The sequence below is a fragment of the Oreochromis aureus genome, linkage group 6, assembly GCF_013358895.1.
Source record: "Oreochromis aureus strain Israel breed Guangdong linkage group 6, ZZ_aureus, whole genome shotgun sequence".
In the NCBI taxonomy this organism is placed as follows: Eukaryota; Metazoa; Chordata; class Actinopteri; order Cichliformes; family Cichlidae; genus Oreochromis; species Oreochromis aureus.
In genome coordinates, this window is record NC_052947.1 from 26,955,558 (window position 1) to 26,978,682 (window position 23,125).

Sequence of the window (23,125 nt, forward strand, 5' to 3'; positions counted from 1 at the left end):
TACACAGACACATACTGCATGCTGCAAGTGAATCATTTAAATGGACATAATGGGCACAGCAGTGTGGGTGTGCAGGCTTGGCTTTGCACTGTATGATGTGCTACCATGCAGTCTAATGTTTTGGGAATGAAAACTGAAACATATACACATAATACGCACACATTTCCCACACATCTTATTATGTGAATGGGAAGTCTCACACCCCAGAGAGGAAGTGGTATTAACAGTGAAGGTCTTTTCCTATTTCACGCTCCAACCATGTGTCTACCAATTTGCATCCCCTACTAACACTTCTACATCTATTGAGATGTAAAAAAAAAAGGAAAGTTGCAATGGAAAGCAAGAGAGGAAAGGGAGTTGGCGACAAATCGGACGGAAAAAGGTAGAAACCACAAGTGAAAAAGGGGAATAACAAAAGAGGAGGGTCATTAGCCCATGAATGGAAGGAGGGAGGAAGAGTATGTAGTAGGGAAGAGACTACAGGGAGTGCAGAATTATTAGGCAAGTTGTATTTTTGAGGAATAATTTTATTATTGAACAACAACCATGTTCTCAATGAACCCAAAAAACTCATTAATATCAAAGCTGAATGTTTTTGGAAGTAGTTTTTAGTTTTAGCTATTTTAGGGGGATATCTGTGTGTGCAGGTGGCTATTACTGTGCATAATTATTAGGCAACTTAACAAAAAACAAATATATACCCATTTCAATTATTTATTTTTACCAGTGAAACCAATATAACATCTCCACATTCACAAATATACATTTCTGACATTCAAAACAAAACAAAAACAAATCAGCGACCAATATAGCCACCTTTCTTTGCAAGGACACTCAAAAGCCTGCCATCCATGGATTCTGTCAGTGTTTTGATCTGTTCACCATCAACATTGCGTGCAGCAGCAACCACAGCCTCCCAGACACTGTTCAGAGGTGTACTGTTTTCCCTCCTTGTAAATCTCACATTTGATGATGGACCACAGGTTCTCAATGGGGTTCAGATCAGGTGAACAAGGAGGCCATGTCATTAGTTTTTCTTCTTTTATACCCTTTCTTGCCAGCCACGCTGTGGAGTACTTGGACGCGTGTGATGGAGCATTGTCCTGCATGAAAATCATGTTTTCTTGAAGGATGCAGACTTCTTCCTGTACCACTGCTTGAAGAAGGTGTCTTCCAGAAACTGGCAGTAGGACTGGGAGTTGAGCTTGACTCCATCCTCAACCCGAAAAGGCCCCACAAGCTCATCTTTGATGATACCAGCCCAAACCAGTACTCCACCTCCACCTTGCTGGCGTCTGAGTCGGACTGGAGCTCTCTGCCCTTTACCAATCCAGCCACGGGCCCATCAAGACTCACTCTCATTTCATCAGTCCATAAAACCTTAGAAAAATCAGTCTTGAGAGATTTCTTGGCCCAGTCTTGACGTTTCAGCTTGTGTGTCTTGTTCAGTGGTGGTCGTCTTTCAGCCTTTCTTACCTTGGCCATGTCTCTGAGTATTGCACACCTTGTGCTTTTGGGCACCCAGTGATGTTGCAGCTCTGAAATATGGCCAAACTGGTGGCAAGTGGCATCTTGGCAGCTGCACGCTTGACTTTTCTCAGTTCATGGGCAGTTATTTTGTGCCTTGGTTTTTCCACACGCTTCTTGCGACCCTGTTGACTATTTTGAATGAAACGCTTGATTGTTTGATGATCACGCTTCAGAAGCTTTGCAATTTTAAGACTGCTGCATCCCTCTGCAAGATATCTCACTATTTTTGACTTTTCTGAGCCTGTCAAGTCCTTCTTTTGACCCATTTTGCCAAAGGAAAGGAAGTTGCCTAATAATTATGCACACCTGATATAGGGTGTTGATGTCATTAGACCACACCCCTTCTCATTACAGAGATGCACATCACCTAATATGCTTAATTGGTAGTAGGCTTTCGAGCCTATACAGCTTGGAGTAAGACAACATGCATGAAGAGGATGATGTGGACAAAATACTCATTTGCCTAATAATTCTGCACTCCCTGTAAATGTCAATGCACAAGATGGGGGTGAATGGCAGTGGTTGTTTGAATGTTTTGCTGCCAGGTGTGTAAGTGACACAAGTGCTCTACTTTGCTTTCTGTCCATTGTGATCGTCTGCATTTCTTCACTCTAAGTCCATGTGTTTGGTGTCTCCAGGTTTCAACCAGCCAGCCTGGTGGAGAGGATCCAAGCTATCGCCCAGAATGTCTCTAACATGGCCATCAGGGTGGAGCAGATATTGCAAAATAGTATGGTGCAAGGCAGAGGTACAGTATCATTATCATCATGCTTTCAACTTGTTTACAATACATATGAGTAAAATCCAGCTTATCATTGGTTTCCTTGTTCCGTAGATCAGCTACAATTACAGACAACATCATAAATTAATATACAGCACAGGGATATTACAAGAACAATAAATAAGTATACAAGACACACCTCACTCTCATCCAGCCTGCTCCACTTTTACGATTTACAATAAGAAATTGATTGATTAACGTCGTTACCCCAAAGGGAAATGAGCTTGCATTATGTGCAATAAACACACAATTGCACACAATTTCATTATACACAATAAAAATCTACACATAAAAGAGGAGGGCACTGGCAGACACTTGGTACCAGTGGTGGTATACGTGGTCTCACACAATGTGAAGAGTGCATCGCAAACATTGCACCACTGCATAAGAACAGCCACTGAAATGTAATCAGTAATTTGCAACTTGAAGCACAGCTGAACACATGAACAGCTGTCAGCTTGTGCTGACAAATATGCAGACCCACACATGCAAAGGAACGAGGAGAAACAGAAACACACACACATCTGTTATTTGGGTGATTTTTTTTCTTTGATCACTGACACAAATCAGTTTTCATACCATGTCAGTTAGCAGAGCTTCTGTCTGACACCTTCTGACACAAAAATATTAAAACATAGTAGAAAGTATTTGGACAATGGGTCGTTATACTAGTAAAGATTAAAATAGAGAGTCAAATACACCAACTTGAACTTTAAAGTTTGAAGAAAAAAAACGAGATGAGGTTTGATTCGAGTCAACATCCAGAATCTTCTGTAGTCAATGACATCAGATTGTTTTTTATGTTTTGTTTTGTTTTGTTTTTTTTCCAGTAAATTAAAAATCGAGAGAAATAAACTCAGGCTATGGAATCATCATGGAAGCTCTGAAGTGGAGGCGAGGTCATCTCTGTAAATGTCAGCTCTTATCCAACTGTGTGGTTTTCTGTTGTCTTGTTCACAACAGACTTTTTTTTATCAAAACCGCAGTAAAACCAAATATCCGCCCACTTTCCTCTGTTACTTTTTTCTTGAGGCTAATTGCTCAGCTCTTTACATGAGAATAAATGAGCATTACTTCTCCTTTTGTTTTCGCCTCTGCATCTGCAGGGACAATGGCACACGCCAAAATGAAAACAGTGCTGCTTTCTCTAATCACAGATGAATTGAAACACTGCCGGCGGACTTTATTATCATACGGCTCAGTGGCGGTTTATTTATCTCGTGGTCAGGCATGTGCGAGAAGAAACAACAGGAGAAATAGAGTTAGAAGACGTGATTAGAATTTCCTTCCCTTCAAACGCTGAAAAGGCTTTTATGTTCCATCTAACAGGGACAGAAGTCAAGTTTTTATCTAGTTAGTTGACCACATTTTCAGTTGTTGCCTTAGTGGTTGCTATTGTAATCACATTTGCAGGCAATCCGTGTATGTTTTCAGTTGATGGAGACAAGCCCCAGGGAAGACTTATGTAGAGAAATGTCTCTTTTTCATTAGGCAAATGGAAACAGACAGAATCTGAGAGAAGACAGATGTGATGGTCCGGAGAGAGAACTAGGGAGAGAAGGGGGGGATTTAAAAGAGAGGGGGGGGAAATGGAGAAAATCTAACTGCAGTGGTTCTCTTCTCGGACACCGTCTTCCCTTCTTCTCACATCGGCAGCAGAGGCAGTTAACTAAGTCATTGGAGCAATTAATGCAGTGTGTGCAGCCTAAGTGAGCAGACGTACTTGCTAGCGTAACTGAAGGATGGTTGGCGGCAGCGGGAGACAGACTGCTTTGTCAGGCCCAGTGAGTATTGTGCACTGCAGTAGATGTGTTGCAAGGCTGCAAAGGGAAAACCACAGAGATTTATGAGCACTTCACAGCATGTATGACATAAACAGTAAATAATTTTGTTATGGAAGGAAGTGAATATTGCTATGAAATGTCCATAGGCAAGTGGAATGAAGCTGTTACTGTGAGTGATGCTGTAACCTCTTGGTTCTCAGAGGGCAACCTTTGGGTCAGACGAGTTCACGTCTAGTCATTTTGAGTAAATAAATCGATTAGCAGAAACGAGACTGCAATTTTAAAGAGACTTTGACAAGCTCCATATGCTGATAAATGAGCTGATAGATGGTATTACATTGGCTGATTGCTGTTGGAAATGTTATCTTCACTGGAGAATAAATATTCTCATTAGAGCCAACTGATTTAAGTGAACTAAGCCTGCAAGCCTGTAGACTAATGAAGCATCAGTGATTGTGGCTTATTTTACTCACAGCAGGCGTAAGTCAATTGATCATTTAACCGGGTATTTACAAATGTAAATATCTTCTGTAAAATGTGAAGCTTATGAATCACAGATTGATGTTTTAATCTAGAAGCAAAAGTTCACTCACTGTGTCTCTTCAGTATTGAGAGATGGGTCGTCAAGTCAGTGTGAAGTGCCGAGAGACCCTCGCTTCCCAGAGTGTCCCGGAAAAGTTGATGTGAGTATTTAACTGTTCTCTTCATTTCACTATGTGAAACTGACTAGTTGATTTGGGCTTAATGAGGGTATAACTACCCAATTAAATAATGAACTTTAAGATACTGTATCTAAAAGAAAAAAAAAACAAGATTTCTATCAACACTAATTTGTTTTTGGCGGCATGGCTCTGTACTGTGACCTCCCCAACCTTCCTCACACGTACATGAAGCACACTTCCCAGCCGTTAGATTTCCATTTCTTCTTCTGGCTTTATGAAAAGCCAGAAGAAGAAAGAAGCACAGAACATAACAGGCGTCAGTGTCAGTAAATATGACACTACGTCATTTACAAAAGAAATAAAGAGCTGAGATGGGTTTCAAAGCAGCTTGCACCTGTGGTCAGCCTGCTTAAAACCAGCTTAAACAACACATCCTTAAGGAGTTTTACCATCAGCTGATCTTCCACACAGCAGACCAAGCTCCGGTCACACCTTAATCTGGAACTTCCTAATTTTATAAATGTGCAGTTATTAATAGAAAACAATTTAAAAACATTTTGTTACCATTATTTTGTCCTGTTGCAGAAAGACTGTTGTGAGTTATTAATTGTTGTTTTATACAATATATTGGAGTCAGATGATTAAATCTTTGGTAAGTAATTTTTTCTGTTTTTGCGCGTATACATATTTCTCCATGTGTGTCCTCCAGTGGATGCGTGCACGGTGGACATCAGATCCTTGCTATGCCTTCTATGGTGTTGATGGTTCAGACTGCTCTTTCCTCATCTACCTGAGTGAGGTGGAGTGGTTCTGCCCCCCACTGGCCTGGAGGAACCACAGCAGCCCCCCTACCCAGCATACGCAGCCAGCAAAGTCCCCCAAGAGACAAGTAAGGGAGCAGTAGTGCTATTAGAAACACAGGCTGCCAACTGACAGCTGATGGATGTACAATAAACCCACAAATGATGATGCTTGGCTCACCACCTCAGCAAAACATCTAACAAAATTGCCAACTTGTGGCAACAATTTTCATTAGTATTTACACACATAACTGAAAAAAACCAAAAAACATTGGCTGTGTCGTCTACAGTAATCTTATAAACACCATCAATTTCCTAAAGTATCATTACTCAATAAGTTGTTCAGCTGTACAGTCATATAGTCTTTAGCTCACTAACACATCCTCAGCAATGTGAAGATGATGTGTTAATAAAAATCAGAAAGGGACTCTGTGCGACAGTTGCTTAAAAATTAGTAATTTAGTAAAAGTCTGTGAAATAAGGGCCAAAAAATCCAGAAGTAAAAATTAGAAATCGCCTGTACTGCCACTCTGTTCATATATATTGTATTTAACGTTCATATATTGAGAGGTTTGGAGTTCTGCAAGCCATTTTGACTGTATTTTTTTCTAGTACTTCAATGGTTGAGAATATTTATAGTGAAACATCAAAGAAATTTTTTTTATCTCATGACATGAATAAAACATGTTACCAATATGTAGATACCTACTTCTTGTAAGGCTTTTATTATAACACTTTTCCATGCTGTTGGCACCTAAACAAACATCTGGTCAGCAGATGGAATACTTAAATGTTAATTACTTGCCTCGGTATAAAATGTTCTTGGATGAAACTTTAATTTGTCCCTCAGTCAGTTAGACTTAATAACAAGCATCTCCTGCAGGACAGACAGAGCAGCACTGACTCAAAGATAGCAGCAGGCTCTACTGATTTCTTGTGTACTGGAAGCATGTAAAGTGCGAGGTGTTGTTGCTGGTAAGTTATTTATTAAGATGTGCGTGTTTGGAGAAGTAGCTTTTGATTCAGTGCAAGCCTAAGATAGCAAATGGCTTGTAATCCAGATTTATGTTTGCTAAGGTTTTTACTTTAAGGGTTGGAAATATCTGCTTTGATTCAGCTTTCTTGTATCCTTGATTCAAGACCTTTTTTATTTTTAAACTTAAAAAAATAATCAAATTTTAAGTTTTGTAGAGGAAAGAAAGTTGAGTCAAGATGGTGGAAAACCATCGTGCCACAGAGGGAAAATGGCTTTAGACAAGCAATATTGTGTTAGTTAACTGCTGGAACTGACAAATAGGACATGTTTGTACTATAATTATAGTGTTTTCAAAAAAATGTTTTTCTCTCTCTGCCATTTCGTCTGAAAGTGCAGCCTTTGTATTATGATTTCAGGCAGCCGTTAATAACAACGGAAATGTAAAAAACTAGCCTGAGGTCGGTGAGCTGTTAATAAATGTCCAGAGTAGCAGTCAAAAGAAATCAACAGTCCTTTTCTTCAGAAGAAACCTTACAGTTGAGTAAGGTGTCTGACCCTGCTCACTCCCTATTTAAAGCAGACCTCATCCACGGCTACTAATACGGATTGATTTTTAATGTTAAAAAATTAATACATTTTCTGACAGCAAACCTGACGGTGCCCTCAGGTGCAAATCTGTGCAGTGGTAATACAGGACTATGGATTTTGAAATTCAAAATAGGGAATAAGGACATAACTGTGCACTGAATCTGAATATAGTGGCACCTTTCTCAGTCACATTCGCTCACTCAGACCACATCATGAGTCTTTGAAATAGTTAAAAATGTGATGCATGCACAATGTTTGCAGTTTCACTTTTCCCTTTCCTTTATTAACTGTCTTAAGAGCGACATATTTAGAAACTAACCGGAATGCTAATACAAATGAAGACTAATCTACTGCCTGACAAAAATAACTGAACTATTTTTGTGTTTCATAAAAACATTGCTGAGCCAAAGCTTTTGGAGTAGAAAACTCAAAGCATTAGTTAGCAAGACTGCATTTGCTCATAGCTGCTCCTTGTATATTTCATTGACAGAAGTACTTTAATATTACTTGTGGTATTATTAGTACTAGTAACAATGGTACTGGTATGTATTAGTACGTTATGAGTGTTAAAGCTGACTGAATTTTAGTCCCTTTGTGCTGCAGATCAGAGAAAAACATTGCAAAATTATTTATTGTTTGGCTACCAGCCTGCATTTGCAGGTAATGGTGAATTAACATGACATACCTTCATAGCTATGGTGTTTACTGGCAGTATGACCAAAGCTTTTAACACCCATGCTGCTGCAGAATACAAAACAGGCACCACAGAGCTCAAAATGTGGGCCCTGTGCTGCCCAAATCTTACACTTTACCTGATTTTGTTACCAGCTTACCTTTTATTCTCTCTCCATCACATTCCCAGGCTGCCTTCCGTACAGACCTCTCTGTGTTGCTGGACCAGGTTGGGACAGGTAAGGAGTCCCTCAGCTTTATGAAGCGGCGAATCCGGCGACTTGCACAACAGTGGGCAACAGCTGCCAATCGTCTGGATGCCAAATTGGAGCAACAGTGGAGAGACCAGAAGAAGGTAAGTCTTTTTGCTTTGATTATAACAGCAATTTTTTTTTACCGCAGTATCGTTTAGGTTGCATTTGAGGCTGTACAGTAACCGTTCATGACAGAGGCTGTGTGTGAGTGAAAGGCAGCCATTTATCCTTGCATACGATAAACGAGGGAGAAGAAGCCAAAGCAAGTAAGGTGATAAAATGATGATGATGAATGATTGGGATTATGGCGAGATGTATGCAGTAGTGCTAGAGGACAAAGAGTAAGATGAGAAAGAAAGGAAAGGAGAGGGAGAATGGATTAGCAAAGGACTGTTAAAAATAGGGAAGGTAGTGAGACACGCCTGAGATGAGCGAGACATTAGGCCTGGAAGACTAAGCTGCTTGTGGATTTAGGGTACTTCATTAAACTGAAGGTGTAATCTAAAAGCTTACTTTTGCAGCTTAATTTTTTTTCGGTGCATGTTACCCTTAACACCACAATTTTTGGTCGTTTATCCTCCCCTTGCTATTTCCCTTCTCCGAGCACACTCACACTCTTTTACTTAAGGTAGTAATGATGAATGAATGCATTAACGTGAGAAGGCAGACTGAGCAAGCATTCTGCGTTTTCTTTCCAAAATATTTCTCTCTGCCCACATCTCTCTCTAAAATAAGTTAACATGGGTGGAAATAGTCCTCTGTCACTGTGATTGATGCTCTTCTTTCTTGTTCTGCACTGAGGGGATTTGTTATCCTCTATCGTGCCTTCGTGGCCGCTTCAACTGTGTATGCCTTACAAAATGCTGCCGCTGCTATCTCAACAGCAGATGTCCTGGCGTTTGTAAGAGTTAGCCTTGGCTGTCTAAAGCTGTTTATCACAATAATTAGAAACGGAAGTTTAAAAAAAAACATGTGCATCTGTGTATTCCCTGTCAGTCTGTGTGGGTCTGTGTTTATGCTTGACTACTAATTGGATATCATGACAAAAAAAACAAAACGCCAAAAGCAACATCTCTTACATTTTATTTAGCATTTAAAGCTCAGTCTTAACCAGAGACGCACACTTTTTTTTTTTCACTGTTAACGCTCAAGATTGATTTCCATTTAAATTTCAAATTAAGGTCACTCAGTAGTCTGTTGAGGGAATCACTGCCTGATTTTAAATGACTCTGACCCTGAATAAAAGCCCTAACATTTGTCTTTGACACGATCCCTGTTCCCATTAGCAGGCCTGATTATACCATCTAGAGATGCACTGATTGCAATTTTCTTGTCCAATTCTGATTTTTCCTTAAGCGTGACCTGCAGATACAGATTTTTACAAATTCAGATTTTCTTTCTAAGCATGTACAAACAAAAATCAAGTTTTTTTCAGTGAAAATTGTTATTTTCATAATAAAATAAATGATTAATCTTTAAAAATTTCCCCAAACTGCAGTAAGTTGACATAGTTTCCTTTACCAAACAAAATTAGGTGAAACACATTCCCATTAACTTTATTTTGTATTCCAGTATGCTTCAATGCTTTGGCTCTTGCCAAGGCTGCCTGCTTGTGGATGAGTCAGAGCTGTGGATTGCTTTAGCTTTAGCTTCAGCCACTTTTCCTTCGCTAGCCTCTGTTAAATGATCATGTTCAGCTGGGTGAAAGTGATTTGTTCTTCATTTTTGTGGTCCCCCCTCACAGTTTTCTTTGCTGAACTATGGGTCTTCATTCATGATGAGTTTGTATGACTTTTAATTGCGACTGGTCAGTCGGTTCATCCCTAGTCTTTGCTTTTCCAATGAGGCTTTGTTGATTCCGTTCTGTGTCTTTGTTTGGCTTGGGCTTTGATTGTAAGCAGAGTAGATGTTTCCCTAGAAGAAGAATAAATTAGTAGAACAGAGAAGCAGGTATGGTAGGAGACGAGATCAAGAAGAAGAGGAAACGAAAGACAAAGCAAGGCAAGCAGGAAGTGTGTGTACATATCACAGCAGCTCTGGACATTTGAGTAATGTAATTATGAAGGGTTTACCTGAAAGTCACAGCAGAATATTTTTTCTACAGTCAAGTGTATTTGCAAGTGAGTGATATTTTGTATCAGAGTGAACAATGACGTAAAAGCCTGCCTTAAGTATTCTAGGAAATGTCTTTGTGAGTGCCAATTTCCTTAGTGAGTCTGAGGTTCAGAAAGAATACAGTCGACCTCTTGGTTCACTTCCCTTTCAAAGCAATGATACATTTAAAAGAATTTTTTTCACCATTGTTATGAAACTGAATATAAAGTCAGGGCCGAACCTTTTTGCCATTAGAATCAATCTGAACAAAAGCTGTTTTCATTTTGTTAGACAGCAAAAGAAATATATTTAGCTAAGTTCAGGAATCATTGAAAGGTTTTTGAAAGATGAGGATACAGATTCAAAGGCGCTGACCTCATCCCGTTAACCTACAAAGAAAGAGATTCGGTGGCTGTCTGCTAGTAGGTTTAGTATCTCCCCGTGTCACTTTATGTGCATCTGTGCTTCTTTGAGCATGCACATTTAGTGTGTTTGTCAGCAAATGTCAAGCTGCTAATTTCCCTTCTCCCTATCTCTGCCCTCTTGAGAGTTAATAGACCTCTGACTGATGAAGTGCAGACAGTGTGGAAGGATAAGTGAGGAGTGAGGAACTGGGGTAGGGGTAAAAGAAAAAGCTGTTAGAGGAAAGAGGAAGAGGAGGAAGCAAGTTGAAAGAATATGAAAACAAGCAGGAAAGACATGAGTATAAGTAAAGAGGGGAAAGTTGTTTGTAGGGCCATGAAAGGAGGATGAGGAAGAAGGTGAAATTAAGGGTAGAGTAGTGATCTTTGTCAGTGCCAGCTTGTGTTGCCTCCCATGGCTGGACAGCTGCAACCTTCTTTGGGGGCACGATGAATGAGAGAACCAGGTCTCACACACACACACACACACACACACACACACACACACACACACACACACACACACACACACACACACACACACACACACACACACACACACACACACACAGACATGTCCATACAAAGTCCTGTTCTAACAGATGCTAAGCCAAGCATTTGCATACTTCTGTCGTTACCCTGTTAGTGATGTCTCGAGCAGAGGATACCACTGGAGTGGTAACACATACTTAACAGTCACTTCTGCGCTCCTGCTCTCAAGTGTATGCACCAAGGTCTTTCCAAGGATTTCACTTTGACTCAGACTCATATTGCATAAACATTTCAAAGACCAGATTTTCTTTACTACAACTTATCTAAGAGCATTTAGAACAGAAAAATACTCTGATTCGGATGGGTGGTGCATGAACATACAAACAAACAGATGGGACAGATGTAAAGGTGAGCAAGTTATTGTACCTCTGTTTGTGTCTCCGTGGGTTTCATAAGGCTTTATTCAGTCCCTATGGGATGTTAACAGGAAAAATTAGCTTCAGAGCTTTTTGAGAGTCCCCAAGCTCACTGCGAGTGAGCATTTATGCTGAACACACACAAGGGATTTTAACTGGAGTTCATTGATGTATGTCAGCGTGAAACAAATACACAAAAAAATCAGCACTTTCAGACACGCACACACACACACACCATCTGGGAGTACCATAAGTCCACTGTATAAACTACTCAACTCTCTTGTGTGTTATCCAGATTCCTGAGGGAGGCAATTGGCTGTGACACACATAGTTTATGAGGCTTCACAGTTATTCCTTCTGTTGTTTACTTTCCATTGTGTAGCTTTCTACCTGTTCGTATTCATTTTGAAGCGAGCAAGTATGTAAAATTGTTATGGTGGCAGGAGTGTGTGTTGGTTTGCCTCTCCTCTCTTAAGATTTTGATTCTCTTTTGGTAACACAAACTTTACCTCTCTACAGTTTTCTGACATTTTTTAATAAATTCTGCTCTCATAAGTTCCCATACAGAATGAATTTATAATTATAAATTAAAGTAAAATACTTTCTATTAGAAAGGAAGCAAAGTCCCCCATCAACAGTTTAGATCTCAGCTGATTTGCCAATATATTGGTTTCAGCATGTCTGATGAACATGAAAATGAACAAAGTAAAGAAGAGACGGATAATTTACGCTGCAAATTATTCTCCATTCTTTGAATGCTGCAGACACAACAACAAGTTGTTGCTTTTTAATTTTATGTATTTTTAAACTGCATTGTCATATTATCTTACTAAGGACTCATAACTTATAGGGAAATCTGTTTTTGTTTCCTGTGTCTGAAAGCACATATCCAGTACTGGTTGGGCTCCAGTTTAGATCACGAGCGAGTTGCCAGCTTTTGCACTGAGCTCTTCCTCTCCCGCTATTAACGTTGCATTTGTGTATGGATGCCAGTTTATAGAATCCAGTCTACAGTTATTCAGCGCTGCTGCCACTGTGTGATTTTCCTCATATTTATTTATCAGTTTTACTGTTGTGCCAGTATTTGAAATTCAGCTCCTTCTGTCTCCATTTCTGCCTCGATGCCAGCGTTTCGCTGATACACCCTATAACCAACACCAACACCGAGCCAGGGAATAGTATTGGTGCCATGTATTCTCACTCTTGCCATCTGCCACCCAAACTGTAATTAAATTTCACTTATCTTTTTATGAAGCAGAAGTTAATAGAGCAGGTTTATTCAATCAGGGGATTTTTCACGCCAGCTGGAGTCTCACTGGAGCTTGACTCTGCTGTATACACATCATTGTCCAAAGTTGTATACACGCTTTATTTTCAAGTAAGTACATCAATGAAATTACTTTATCAAAGTGCTGAGTGTGTGAAGTTAAAAACACTATATAATAATAAAGCTAAACAAATGTAGTGTACAAACATATTGTTGAGTATTAAGAATATGTGCACGGATAATAGGCCCTGAAAGTGAGACAGCGTGTTAATGAGGCTCCACATTAGTATGGACTATATGAGCAGCTCCCCTAATATTTAAAGTTCTATATGTGCACTTTGCAGCATGAGTCACATGTTTCCCACAGGATTTTGGTGGACACCAAAAACTGACCTGAAAAATATTAGTCTGGGACTCCAAAAAAGAGAGCTTATGTTTTGCATCATAACTGCTGAATGTGTAGATAGGCAACAATTTAAGCAGAACGTTGCCATGTGAACCTAAAGTATGATGACATCTCAATGTTACGTTCACAGCCTGTTTCCATGCCCAGCTGAAAATATTGTTAAACATTTATTGTGGGTTGAAATCAATAATTCATCTTGTTTAGTACAGTTTTTCTGTTTTTCTCATTTTGTTATTCAGATGCAGTCTTTCCCCTGGTCATAAAATGACTCATATTTTGTAGCAGTTTTGTGTGTATGTATATATATTGTGTGCAGGTGCACATGTTGGCTCTTCTAACTTCAATATTAGCACGCATAATTAGGAGGGGGAGAGTGAAATGAGTGCCATTGTGGCTTATATCTGAAAAGCTCTTGGATCCTTTTAGGCATTATCCTCTACAGCTAAGAGATTTGAAAGTACAGACATAGGAAACACTAATGCGTCTCACCATTTGTATGCACTTGCACACAAATGGTGAGACAGTAAACAAGGCCTTGGAAAACTTCCTGGCAAACTCCTCACATTTGGTTTTAAGCTCATTATGTATGTTGCATGGTCAAAGTTGCGGGCTCCATTTGCCAGCAAAAGCAGCTGGAGGTGTTCATGCTGTGTTAGTTAATCAGGATTACTGAGCAGAGCAACGTTTGGACATGACTGTGTCTAATCCACTGTGAAAAGTAACGTGTTGCTCATTTCTCGCTGGGCTGCACTAATTATGCAGCAGCTAGGTGAACATGCATGACAAGACTGCAGCCTCTATGTGAAGAATTGTATAACAGTACAAGTCAAAGTGTAAAAGTTATTTTATTATGAAATTTACATGTTTTGCATAGTATATATTTTTAAAAGTTCACGTTAGATGTCTAAGAATTTTTACCACAGTGTTTTTCTGTGTGTATATGTAACATGTTGTTCCACTGGAGCATGAGGAGTAATTCATTGGGGATTTCCATAATTTCCTTTTCAAACACTTTGAAATTCCAATGATATTAATCCTCAAAGTCATTAAAACGTTGTGCAAAGTAGAAACTCAACTTTCCAAGAGCTTAGCAATATCCATTATGCAAATATTTAAAAGTGTTATAATGGACATCAGGTTTGAGTGAATGTACTTTATCGTAAACATCTGTACTTCATGTGCACATACAGGACTTAATATATATTAATATCTGTCATAAAAACAAAAAACCACAAATATATTTTGGAAATCGGTCAAAAACGTGTTTATACTGATGAATTATGTTTATATTGTTATGTATTAGGCAAATAACAAAAAGATTTCACGTTTTATACCCAAATTTGAGCCAGTGAAGCGAACCTCGCCGAGAAGTCAAAAATTAGCATAACAAGCTTTACTTTCAACCTGTGAAACTATTTTTTTTTCTTTTCAGTAAATGCAAATAAATAACTGTAATTGGGCATTTTACTATTTTTTTCAGCTTTTTTGTAAAACGGTAAACTTTTAATAATATATTCAAATTTTAGATTACATTTTAGTATTAAAAATTGCTTTTTCATTAAAGGCCGTGCATATATTGGTGGATTAACCATTACAGAAACATATAAAAATTGGTAATTGCCATTATTATTAATTTAGGGTACCTGTGGCATAACTAGACCACCATAAATAAAACATGTTAACTGTAAAATTATGTCAATAAATATGATGTAGAATATTGAAAATGCTTCAGGTAACAAGAAGACCTACAACAGATGCGATGCCCCCCTTAGATCTACTACTTTTCTCAATACAATGGAGTTAATCTGGGTTTAAATGAAGAGAAAAGAAACAAAAAGAATTCAAATATGATACACTGAATTTTTATACGTTTACCTTCTCATCAGACAGGCCTGTTCAAGATTTATGGTGCTCTTCATAGTTCTGAAACTTTGACAAAAACTGTTATTGTTCATTGTAAAAAGTGCTGGTTGTTCTTATATTCAGGTTTCTCTCTCTGTTAGTTTGTATTATTGGGTGACTTTGGTTTTTGAGTACATTGGTTTGGAGCTAATAACTAAAGCTGTTGGGTGTCATGTTTCGCTGTGTGCAGGCAGGAATTGGACCCAAACGCAAACTCACTAGAAACGGGATTGAACTCAAAAGGCAGCGTTTATTGCTAAACCAAGAACATCTACAAAAACCTAAACTGAGACAAATATAACAATACACACATAAGGAGACACAGGGAGAAACACACAGCATGAGGGAGATCGCGACAACGAGCACGGGAAAACACAGGGCTTATATACACAGGGCAGTAATGAGGGAATCGGCAACAGGAGGGAGACACAGCAGGGAGAGATCAGGGCTAACGAGACAGGGGGAACAAAGCTGCTCACATTAACATAAAGCACACGCCTTCAAAACAAAACAGGAAACCATAAACCACTAAACAAGGACGCAGACTGAGAGGCAGAATATAACACATGGAACTCAAACAATACATGACCACAATTCCAAAACACGAATAAACAGAAACTCTAATAATAATAATAATAATAATAATAATAATAATCATCATCATCATCATCATCATCATCATCGTCATCGCCGCCACCAACACAAGCACTACAAGAGAATAAGAAAACAATCCATAATGCAAAATTAAACCAAAACATAATAAACTCAAAATACTGGGTCCAACGGACCCAGAACCGTGACAGTTGGGCTTATTTTTGTATTTTATAATGTTATTGGCGTTGAGTTATTAATGTAGTCTAAGCATGATTTGAGACTCTCTATTCATATCTGTTGTTGGTTTTAACTCGTTATTAACAATTTAAATTCTGGTGATATATTATTACTATTATCATTATTATTTTAGGTACATTTACAGAATTCTTGTTTTAGTGATTTGCCTTAAACCATCTCGTGCTTTAATTTAAATACAGCAGAACATTATAAGAAACCACAAAAAACATGATTTTCATAAAAACCTTTGTTTAAAGATTATTTATTATTAAACAATGTCCTTTCAAGTTTTTTTTATGTACCCCATCTACAGACCTTTATTTTAACTCTTCTATAACGATGTGTTCTCTTTCAGGTCCTCGTTCATGTCGGCTTCCTAACTGAGGAGTCTGGAGATGTTTTCAGCCCAAAGGTGTTGAAGGGAGGGCCTCTTGGAGAGATGGTCCAATGGGCTGATATCCTCACTGCACTTCATGTTCTGGGACACAACCTCAAGATCTCCATGTCTGTCAAGGAGCTTCAGGGGTGAGTTCTTTGTGTGCGAGATCTAACAAACCAGCGTTGGAGCGATTGGTTAGCAGTGGTTGTCTCAATATCTTAATTTCATTGAGCTAATTGTTAAGGGATGCTGTGTCAGACAGAGAGTGGACCCAAGTGCAGGACACTGCCAACAAACAAAGTTAAAACAAAGCTTTATTAGCTTGCAACAGCAAACTTAACAAAACATAAGGCAGCGTTAACTGGAGAGGACTGACTGAAACACTGACAGACTGGAGCGCACACAGCATGAAGGAATATGATGACGAAATGACGTAGAACAGAGGGAAACTGAGGACTTAAATATACACATAAGGCAATTAGAGCGATGGAACACAGCTGGGGAAAACAAGGCACAGGTGAGCTAAATCTGACTAACGACAGGGGAAGCAAAACCGAATATAACACACACGACAAGAGACTGTCAAACTAAAACAGGAAACTAACGCAGACTGAGACATACAGACTTGACAAAGACAAAGGGAGAATAAACAGAGACATGACAGACCACAGAGGGACCAGACAGACGCAGAGACATGACTGGGGAAACAGACCGGGACGACACAGAGAACAATGACCAAAACCACTCAAGAAACTGTAAGACTTCAAACATAAATCCTTAAAAAAAAAACAAAGATCAACAAGAATACTCTAAACTAAAAAACAAGAAACTGCAACTTCAAACACTGAACATGACACTAATGTTTCTTGTGTACAGATTGGGGGGAAAAGGCATATATTTCATCTGTTTTCTGGCTGTTAATAGGATGAAAAGTAGAGTAAACTCTGGACAGGGCTAACACAGAGAGACAGAAAACCATTTACACTCACATTCACACTAACAGCCAATTTAGCCAATCAACTGATGCATTGTGTTTTTCTAATTTTGTATTTAAAGTCTGCTCATTTCCACTTAACACCAGCATTAGCATCGAGGTTTCTAAGGTCCTGTCGCTGAATTGATCTGTTGCTGTATTGATCTCATGTAGGCTCAATCTGCAGCTTGATGTCAGTGCGACTACATTGGTGATTTTTTTTTTCCATCCCGTGTCAGGATGATTACTCGTTTCTGCTTACTGATAAAGCTGAACTAGAGCCAGCACACACAGACATATGCATGGATGTAAATTTGTCGTGAATGAAAAGATCCCTCAAGCTTTGTCTAGCCTATGTAATCAGGTTCATGGTCAAGACTGAATAAATCATAGGGGTTGTCATCTTCAATGTCAATGAATGGCTAATGTTTGACAGAAGAATTATGAACAGGCATATTGTGAGAAGACAGCTGACTCATACTAGGTGACGTCTTTGTTCGGCCTCGATTGAGACGCTAGTCTTTGTCTTTCTGTCGTCGTCGATCAGCGCAGTGACACAGGTACAGAATATAGATCAATATAATGGTGCCTACAGAGGCCCGGCTGTTCTCTGCATTTCATACTGTGCTCTGCTCCGGACATCTCTCACAAATCATAGGAGAAGCATTGTATTGATGCCCAGCCTTTGGCAGACATTCTGTAGACATATCACGCAGCTGCAGGGGCCAAGAGAGTGTGGGACAATTTAGAAGAATTTTATATATAAAAAAGTGACTTTTGAGATTGATGGCACAATCGTTTTTGCTGCATGCACGTCACTGGAGTTTCACTGGAGACCCACATTTTCAGATTTATCTGCCTGACATTGTGGGTCGTGATGTTTTAGGTGACTGCACAGGATATATTACCACACCAGTATGAACAATTTGTGTATTCACTTTTCCCAGTTTCTCAGTCTCACTTGTAACTGATGGATTGCTCGTTCTCTCTCGCTGCCTCTCTCACGTTACCCTCAAACCTGTTAATGTTAAAGTAAGGCTTTTAATGCTTTTCACAGTGATCGTTATAATAACATGTAATAAAGGATAATGTAACACTGTTTACTGGGTCCATTCAGTGACCCCAGTAATGACAAGTTCAATTCTCAGAAGAGGATGCATTGTGAGGCACAGTTTTGTGCTGCTATGACGTGCAATTATATTGTATATTTAGCTTCAATATATCCTGCCACGCGGCAAAGCTGCACACAAGTACACAGTGATTTGTTATTTAAAAAGCATAAGTATTGATTTTCTGTTTTTAGGCGCTGTGAAATACACGGGGGGGGGGTGTAAGAGCTTTTTTTTTTTGTCAACAAATGAATTAATTAAAGAATTCCCTCAACACTGCTGCATTTCTATGTTAGGGCTGCATTCTCAGATAGTGGCTTTGTGTACATTCACACCATGCCCTGCGAATGCAATTATCACAGTGTGTTAGTAAACAGGCTGGAAAACAGGGAGCTTTTTGGTTTGATTACCTCGCAATGTAATTATCAGTGGTTCACACAGAATAAGCCTCAGATGCAAATCAGCAGACACATTCATGCACAATGCATTGCTGTTGTTTTATTTCGTAGTATTACTTTTTTTTTTTTTTTTTTATTATATTTGATTTTCATTTAGGAATAGGCAGAGCATCCTCTCTTCCTCCTGAAGCACTGTCTTGTTTTTATTGACATTATTACACAACAGTGGGGAGTAGACTTCATCACAGTAGATGTCTTTCTGAAAGTGCTGTAACTAAGTTTAAGAATATAATCCACCCACTGTTATCATCTTCTTTTGTTTTTTTTTTTTGTTTTTTTTAACTTGTCCCGTTTGGTTCTTTTGCCATCAGAATTATTGTCTAAAGGCGAAGAAAGATGCCCAACGGATTTACTTTACCAAATGGACCATCCCAGCCTTGCCGTAATGGTCCATTTGATTCACCTTTTATTGTTTATTTTATTTTCACTTGCTGAATACGGGACAGACTTGACTGGTGGAAAGAAAGGGGAGAAAGAAAGAGGGAAAGGGAAAAAAAAAAAAAAAAACTGAGAAGAGGGATTTCGTAGTATTACTGTATTTTTATTAGTATTTTTTGTTGGGGGGGGGTTGGTTAGATCTGAGACCAAACACAGATTTGGAAACCTCTCGCTTTCCTTTGGGCAACATTGGCCAGTGTTAAAATAAAGCTGAGCAAAAAAGTGTCCAGGGTCTATCCTTCTCCACCGTTTCTCATCTCTGCGTTGAGGTGTGTGTGTGTGTGTGTAGGAGAGTGCATAGTGGGTACAATATTGCTCTCATGACAACATCTGAAAGTTGTGATTGGCTTAGGAGGAAGCAGGGTAGCTGTAATTGGCTGCTGTGGGAATGATTAGGTGTAGTGTTTTCTTAGTGTATCACTCCCCTTTTTGTAGTTTTCAGTCTGCACTGCAGTCACATGGGTGGATATTATTTACTAGAGATGAGTGAAAAGAGCATGTAGAGACTTACTAACGCATTGGAGCTATAGACTAAAATGACTTCTTTTAATAAAACCCACAATAGATTAAAGTTTAAGGTATTATTTATTTTTAAAAAATGTCCGTGACAAATCAAAATCATATTTCTTCCTAAAGGCTGTCAGCATGCAGATCAGACCGATGAAAAAATGTTTGTTGGAAAGGACAAAAAGAGAGTTCAGGAAAGTGCTGAAGTGGCATCTTTAGTTTATATTTGGTATTCAAATATGCAGATATTTTTTGAAGGCTCACTAATAAATGCCATTCTTTTGTTTGGAATCAACAACATCCGTCATTTATGCACAAAGCAGAAATTTCACACATTTGCCACATGTTACCTGACCACACACTGCAGCACACACACCTCAGTTAATTCAGTACAGGTCTTTGCGTTTCACCATTTCTGCTGAGTATGCACCCCTCACATTGTGGAATACTGAGGAGCTTGATGGAAATGAAGCTGAATTTGATGCCAGTTAGATTGGCAAGGTACCTGAGATGTATTAGTGTTAGAGGGAGAGCAGACATGGCTCTCCTGCTCATTACCAACTGGAGGGTCTGGAACACCGAGAGCTGCTCGCAGTCGTTGAAAAGCTAGATGGTCAGCACCTTTTGTGCCTTATCCTGCCACTACTGTTATGTGACATAAAGAAGCTTTAATAATACTGGAAGATGAAAGAAAGTGGCACAGGCTAAAAGCGTAATGGCCTCTTACAGTTCAATGCCCACAGGACACACGATACACAGCGAAGAAGTAAGTACAGTGAAGTAGCCTGGAAAATTGTTCATTTTCTGGTGCATCATCCTGGTGGCTTATGTTCACAGAGCATGTGGTGAGCGTAACACAAAAACTAAAAACGTGGCATTGTGGGACGGTTCACAGAGATGACATGTGGAAATCGAAAAATGTGCCTGTTGCTAAAAACTGTGAACATATTAAATCTACTTTATTTTATTAAAGTCGGTTTGAAAATGTGCCATAAGAAATTTCTTCCCCTTTGCATTTTACTGCTAAAGAGTACAAAATCTAACTGATCTAACTACAATTATATTTGATCTAACTTACTTGGGTAATGGGAAAAGGCAATTTTAATTTTTATTGAGGATTTTTTTTAAGCTATTATTTTAAATAAGAGATCTATAATACATAGTATTGTAATACTATTTGATCATTATAACCTGCTTTTTTTACTTTGCTTTATTCTTTCCACTTTGAGTTTGTCTTACATGTAATAATTGCTTATTTTAAAAAGACTTGTCCCACCTCCCTCAAACTCTGTCATAGTTATTTAAGAATCATAGCACATACTAAAACTGCAACATCTGGTTTGATAGCAGTCAAAGATCTTTATTACAAGCCAAAATCCTTCTCTCCCCTTGCTTCCTAGTTTCTCTGCCTCAGTACTGTCAACTCTTAGGCATCAGTAAAAATGAAAAAGCCAGAAAAAAGGAGGAAATTGTTAAAAATATCTTCAGTCATGTCGCAATGATTCGCTTTCTCCCTCTCATGCACGCCCTCTCCATGGATTCCTCAAAATTAAAGTGTCAAGCTACACAGCAGCATCCCTACTGCAGGTAATTTCTCAATTAATGTGAAGTTTCAGATTCAGGCATCGAGCTGAAAAGAGACAGTAGCACTGAATTAGCATTATCAACACAGAACTGTGTGTTCTGTATATTATACTGTTGATTTAGTGCCATGTTAGAGATACCACGTTCTCATTTTTTACCTGCACCTGGAGTCCTACAACTAGCTGCTATTATTTAGCAGCATTTTCAACAATTACTGTTATTAGGGCTATTGCCTCGACGCATTTCTACTATCGTTGCTTATTTTAATCATTATTAACACAGAGATCTGTGTAACTGCATCTCGTTCTGTAATGTTTTCTTCACGGTGAATGACAACAGAATACTTGATCCTTGATCCTTGTAATGCTGCTGTTACATAATCACATTTTCCAGTCAGTTTGTCTTTTGAAGCTTCACAAAAGCTGATGTTTCAAGCCAGGAGACATGACAACTGTCAGTTTTACACCTCTCTAACAGTTAACCGGTTCTTTTAAGGCCCATCTGTTCACAAATCTTTTGCACTTTAGTTTTCATCCTTACTATAAAAGCACTTTCAATTTTTATCTCTCTCTTCCCCATTGCCAGCCATATTTCTTTCTCTATTTAAGTAAGTTTTACTTACACTGTGGTATTTTTATATTTTCACTATGCCTTCCTCTTTGACAGTCAAACTACAAAAGTCAACAAATCACATTGTTATTTCTTTGCCCTCATTTCCTGTGAGCCCTGTTCAAACAGTTTGACCAGGCCTTTGTTTTATCTCATACAATGATATCGTGCCATGTGATGATATGTGAAGACTGTGGTGCCACACCCCCTGCGCTGTTGGAACACCTTGGGGGTTTTTTTGGTCTATTTAATTTTTTTTAAATTCTTCAGTCTGAATGTTGTCTGGGGTATAAATACATCTGTCTTGTGTGAGAGAGGCCACATTTTACATGAAGAGAGACTCACTACACTACCACAGTGGCAGCATGCTGCAAAAGAACTAATGCTAGTTTGCATCATAAGCTCATTGCTATAAATCTGCTCTGGTCCAGAGATAGCTTACATAACCCGAGAGATTAATGCAAAAAGACCTATCCGCTGATGTTACGTAATGCCTTATAAAACTGAATTGGTCTTCAGATTCTTTCTGCTGCACACTTGTTTTTCTCAGCATATTCTGTCTGCCTTCTGTGTTTCACTCATTTTTTGTAGAGGCTTTATCTTGTTATAATTATTTTTTCCACTTTTCTTTCCACTTTCACTTTGTCCATTTGCTCTCATATATATGATTGTGTGGCTGAAAGTGTCAGGTTTTTTTGTAGTAAGAGCTATGGGTTTTTGAAAGTCAATAGTAATGTGTTTTACCCCTCCGCTGAGCATTTATTTTCTCAAAGTTTCAGTACTGTGCACTCCCCATTTATTTATATTTTGCTTTTAAGGAACAAGACTTTCTTTTAATTTTTTAAGTGATCTTGATCAAGAGCTATCCAGGAATTCCAAAGGTCTATCCAGGTTTTTCTTTGAATTAGCTGCTTTTTCTTTCTTTCTTTCTTTCTTTCTTTCTTTCTTTCTTTTTTTAAACATTTCCAGTCCAGTATATATTAGTTTTTGGTTAAACCAGTTTATCCTTATCTATGAATCATTCAGTTCAAGCATAATTAAGTTACCTAACTCAAGTGACGAATTGGTGTTACTTTGTTACTATTACACAAATGGGAACAGATTGTTTGTTCCCATTTGTGTAGTTAAATGTATGAGAGATGCCAAAGATAACACAGTTTGACAGGAATAAAACAGAATTTTTTGCACCAACAAGGTTACTTCAAAAGAACT

The 23,125-nt window shown here is 38.7% G+C and overlaps 1 protein-coding gene across 3 annotated transcripts in view; it reads left to right on the forward strand.

The window, feature by feature from the left end:
- Positions 1-23,125, forward strand: part of LOC116310711 (alpha-1,6-mannosylglycoprotein 6-beta-N-acetylglucosaminyltransferase B-like) — a 118,312-nt gene that overhangs the window by 55,901 nt on the left and 39,286 nt on the right. For all 3 annotated transcript variants that reach the window (XM_039613051.1, XM_039613049.1, XM_039613050.1), the window contains 5 exons: positions 2,169-2,278; positions 4,702-4,778; positions 5,467-5,646; positions 7,984-8,148; positions 16,212-16,381. In XM_039613051.1, the coding sequence (XP_039468985.1) occupies positions 2,169-2,278; positions 4,702-4,778; positions 5,467-5,646; positions 7,984-8,148; positions 16,212-16,381 (702 nt within the window). The remainder of the gene's footprint in view (positions 1-2,168; positions 2,279-4,701; positions 4,779-5,466; positions 5,647-7,983; positions 8,149-16,211; positions 16,382-23,125) is intronic.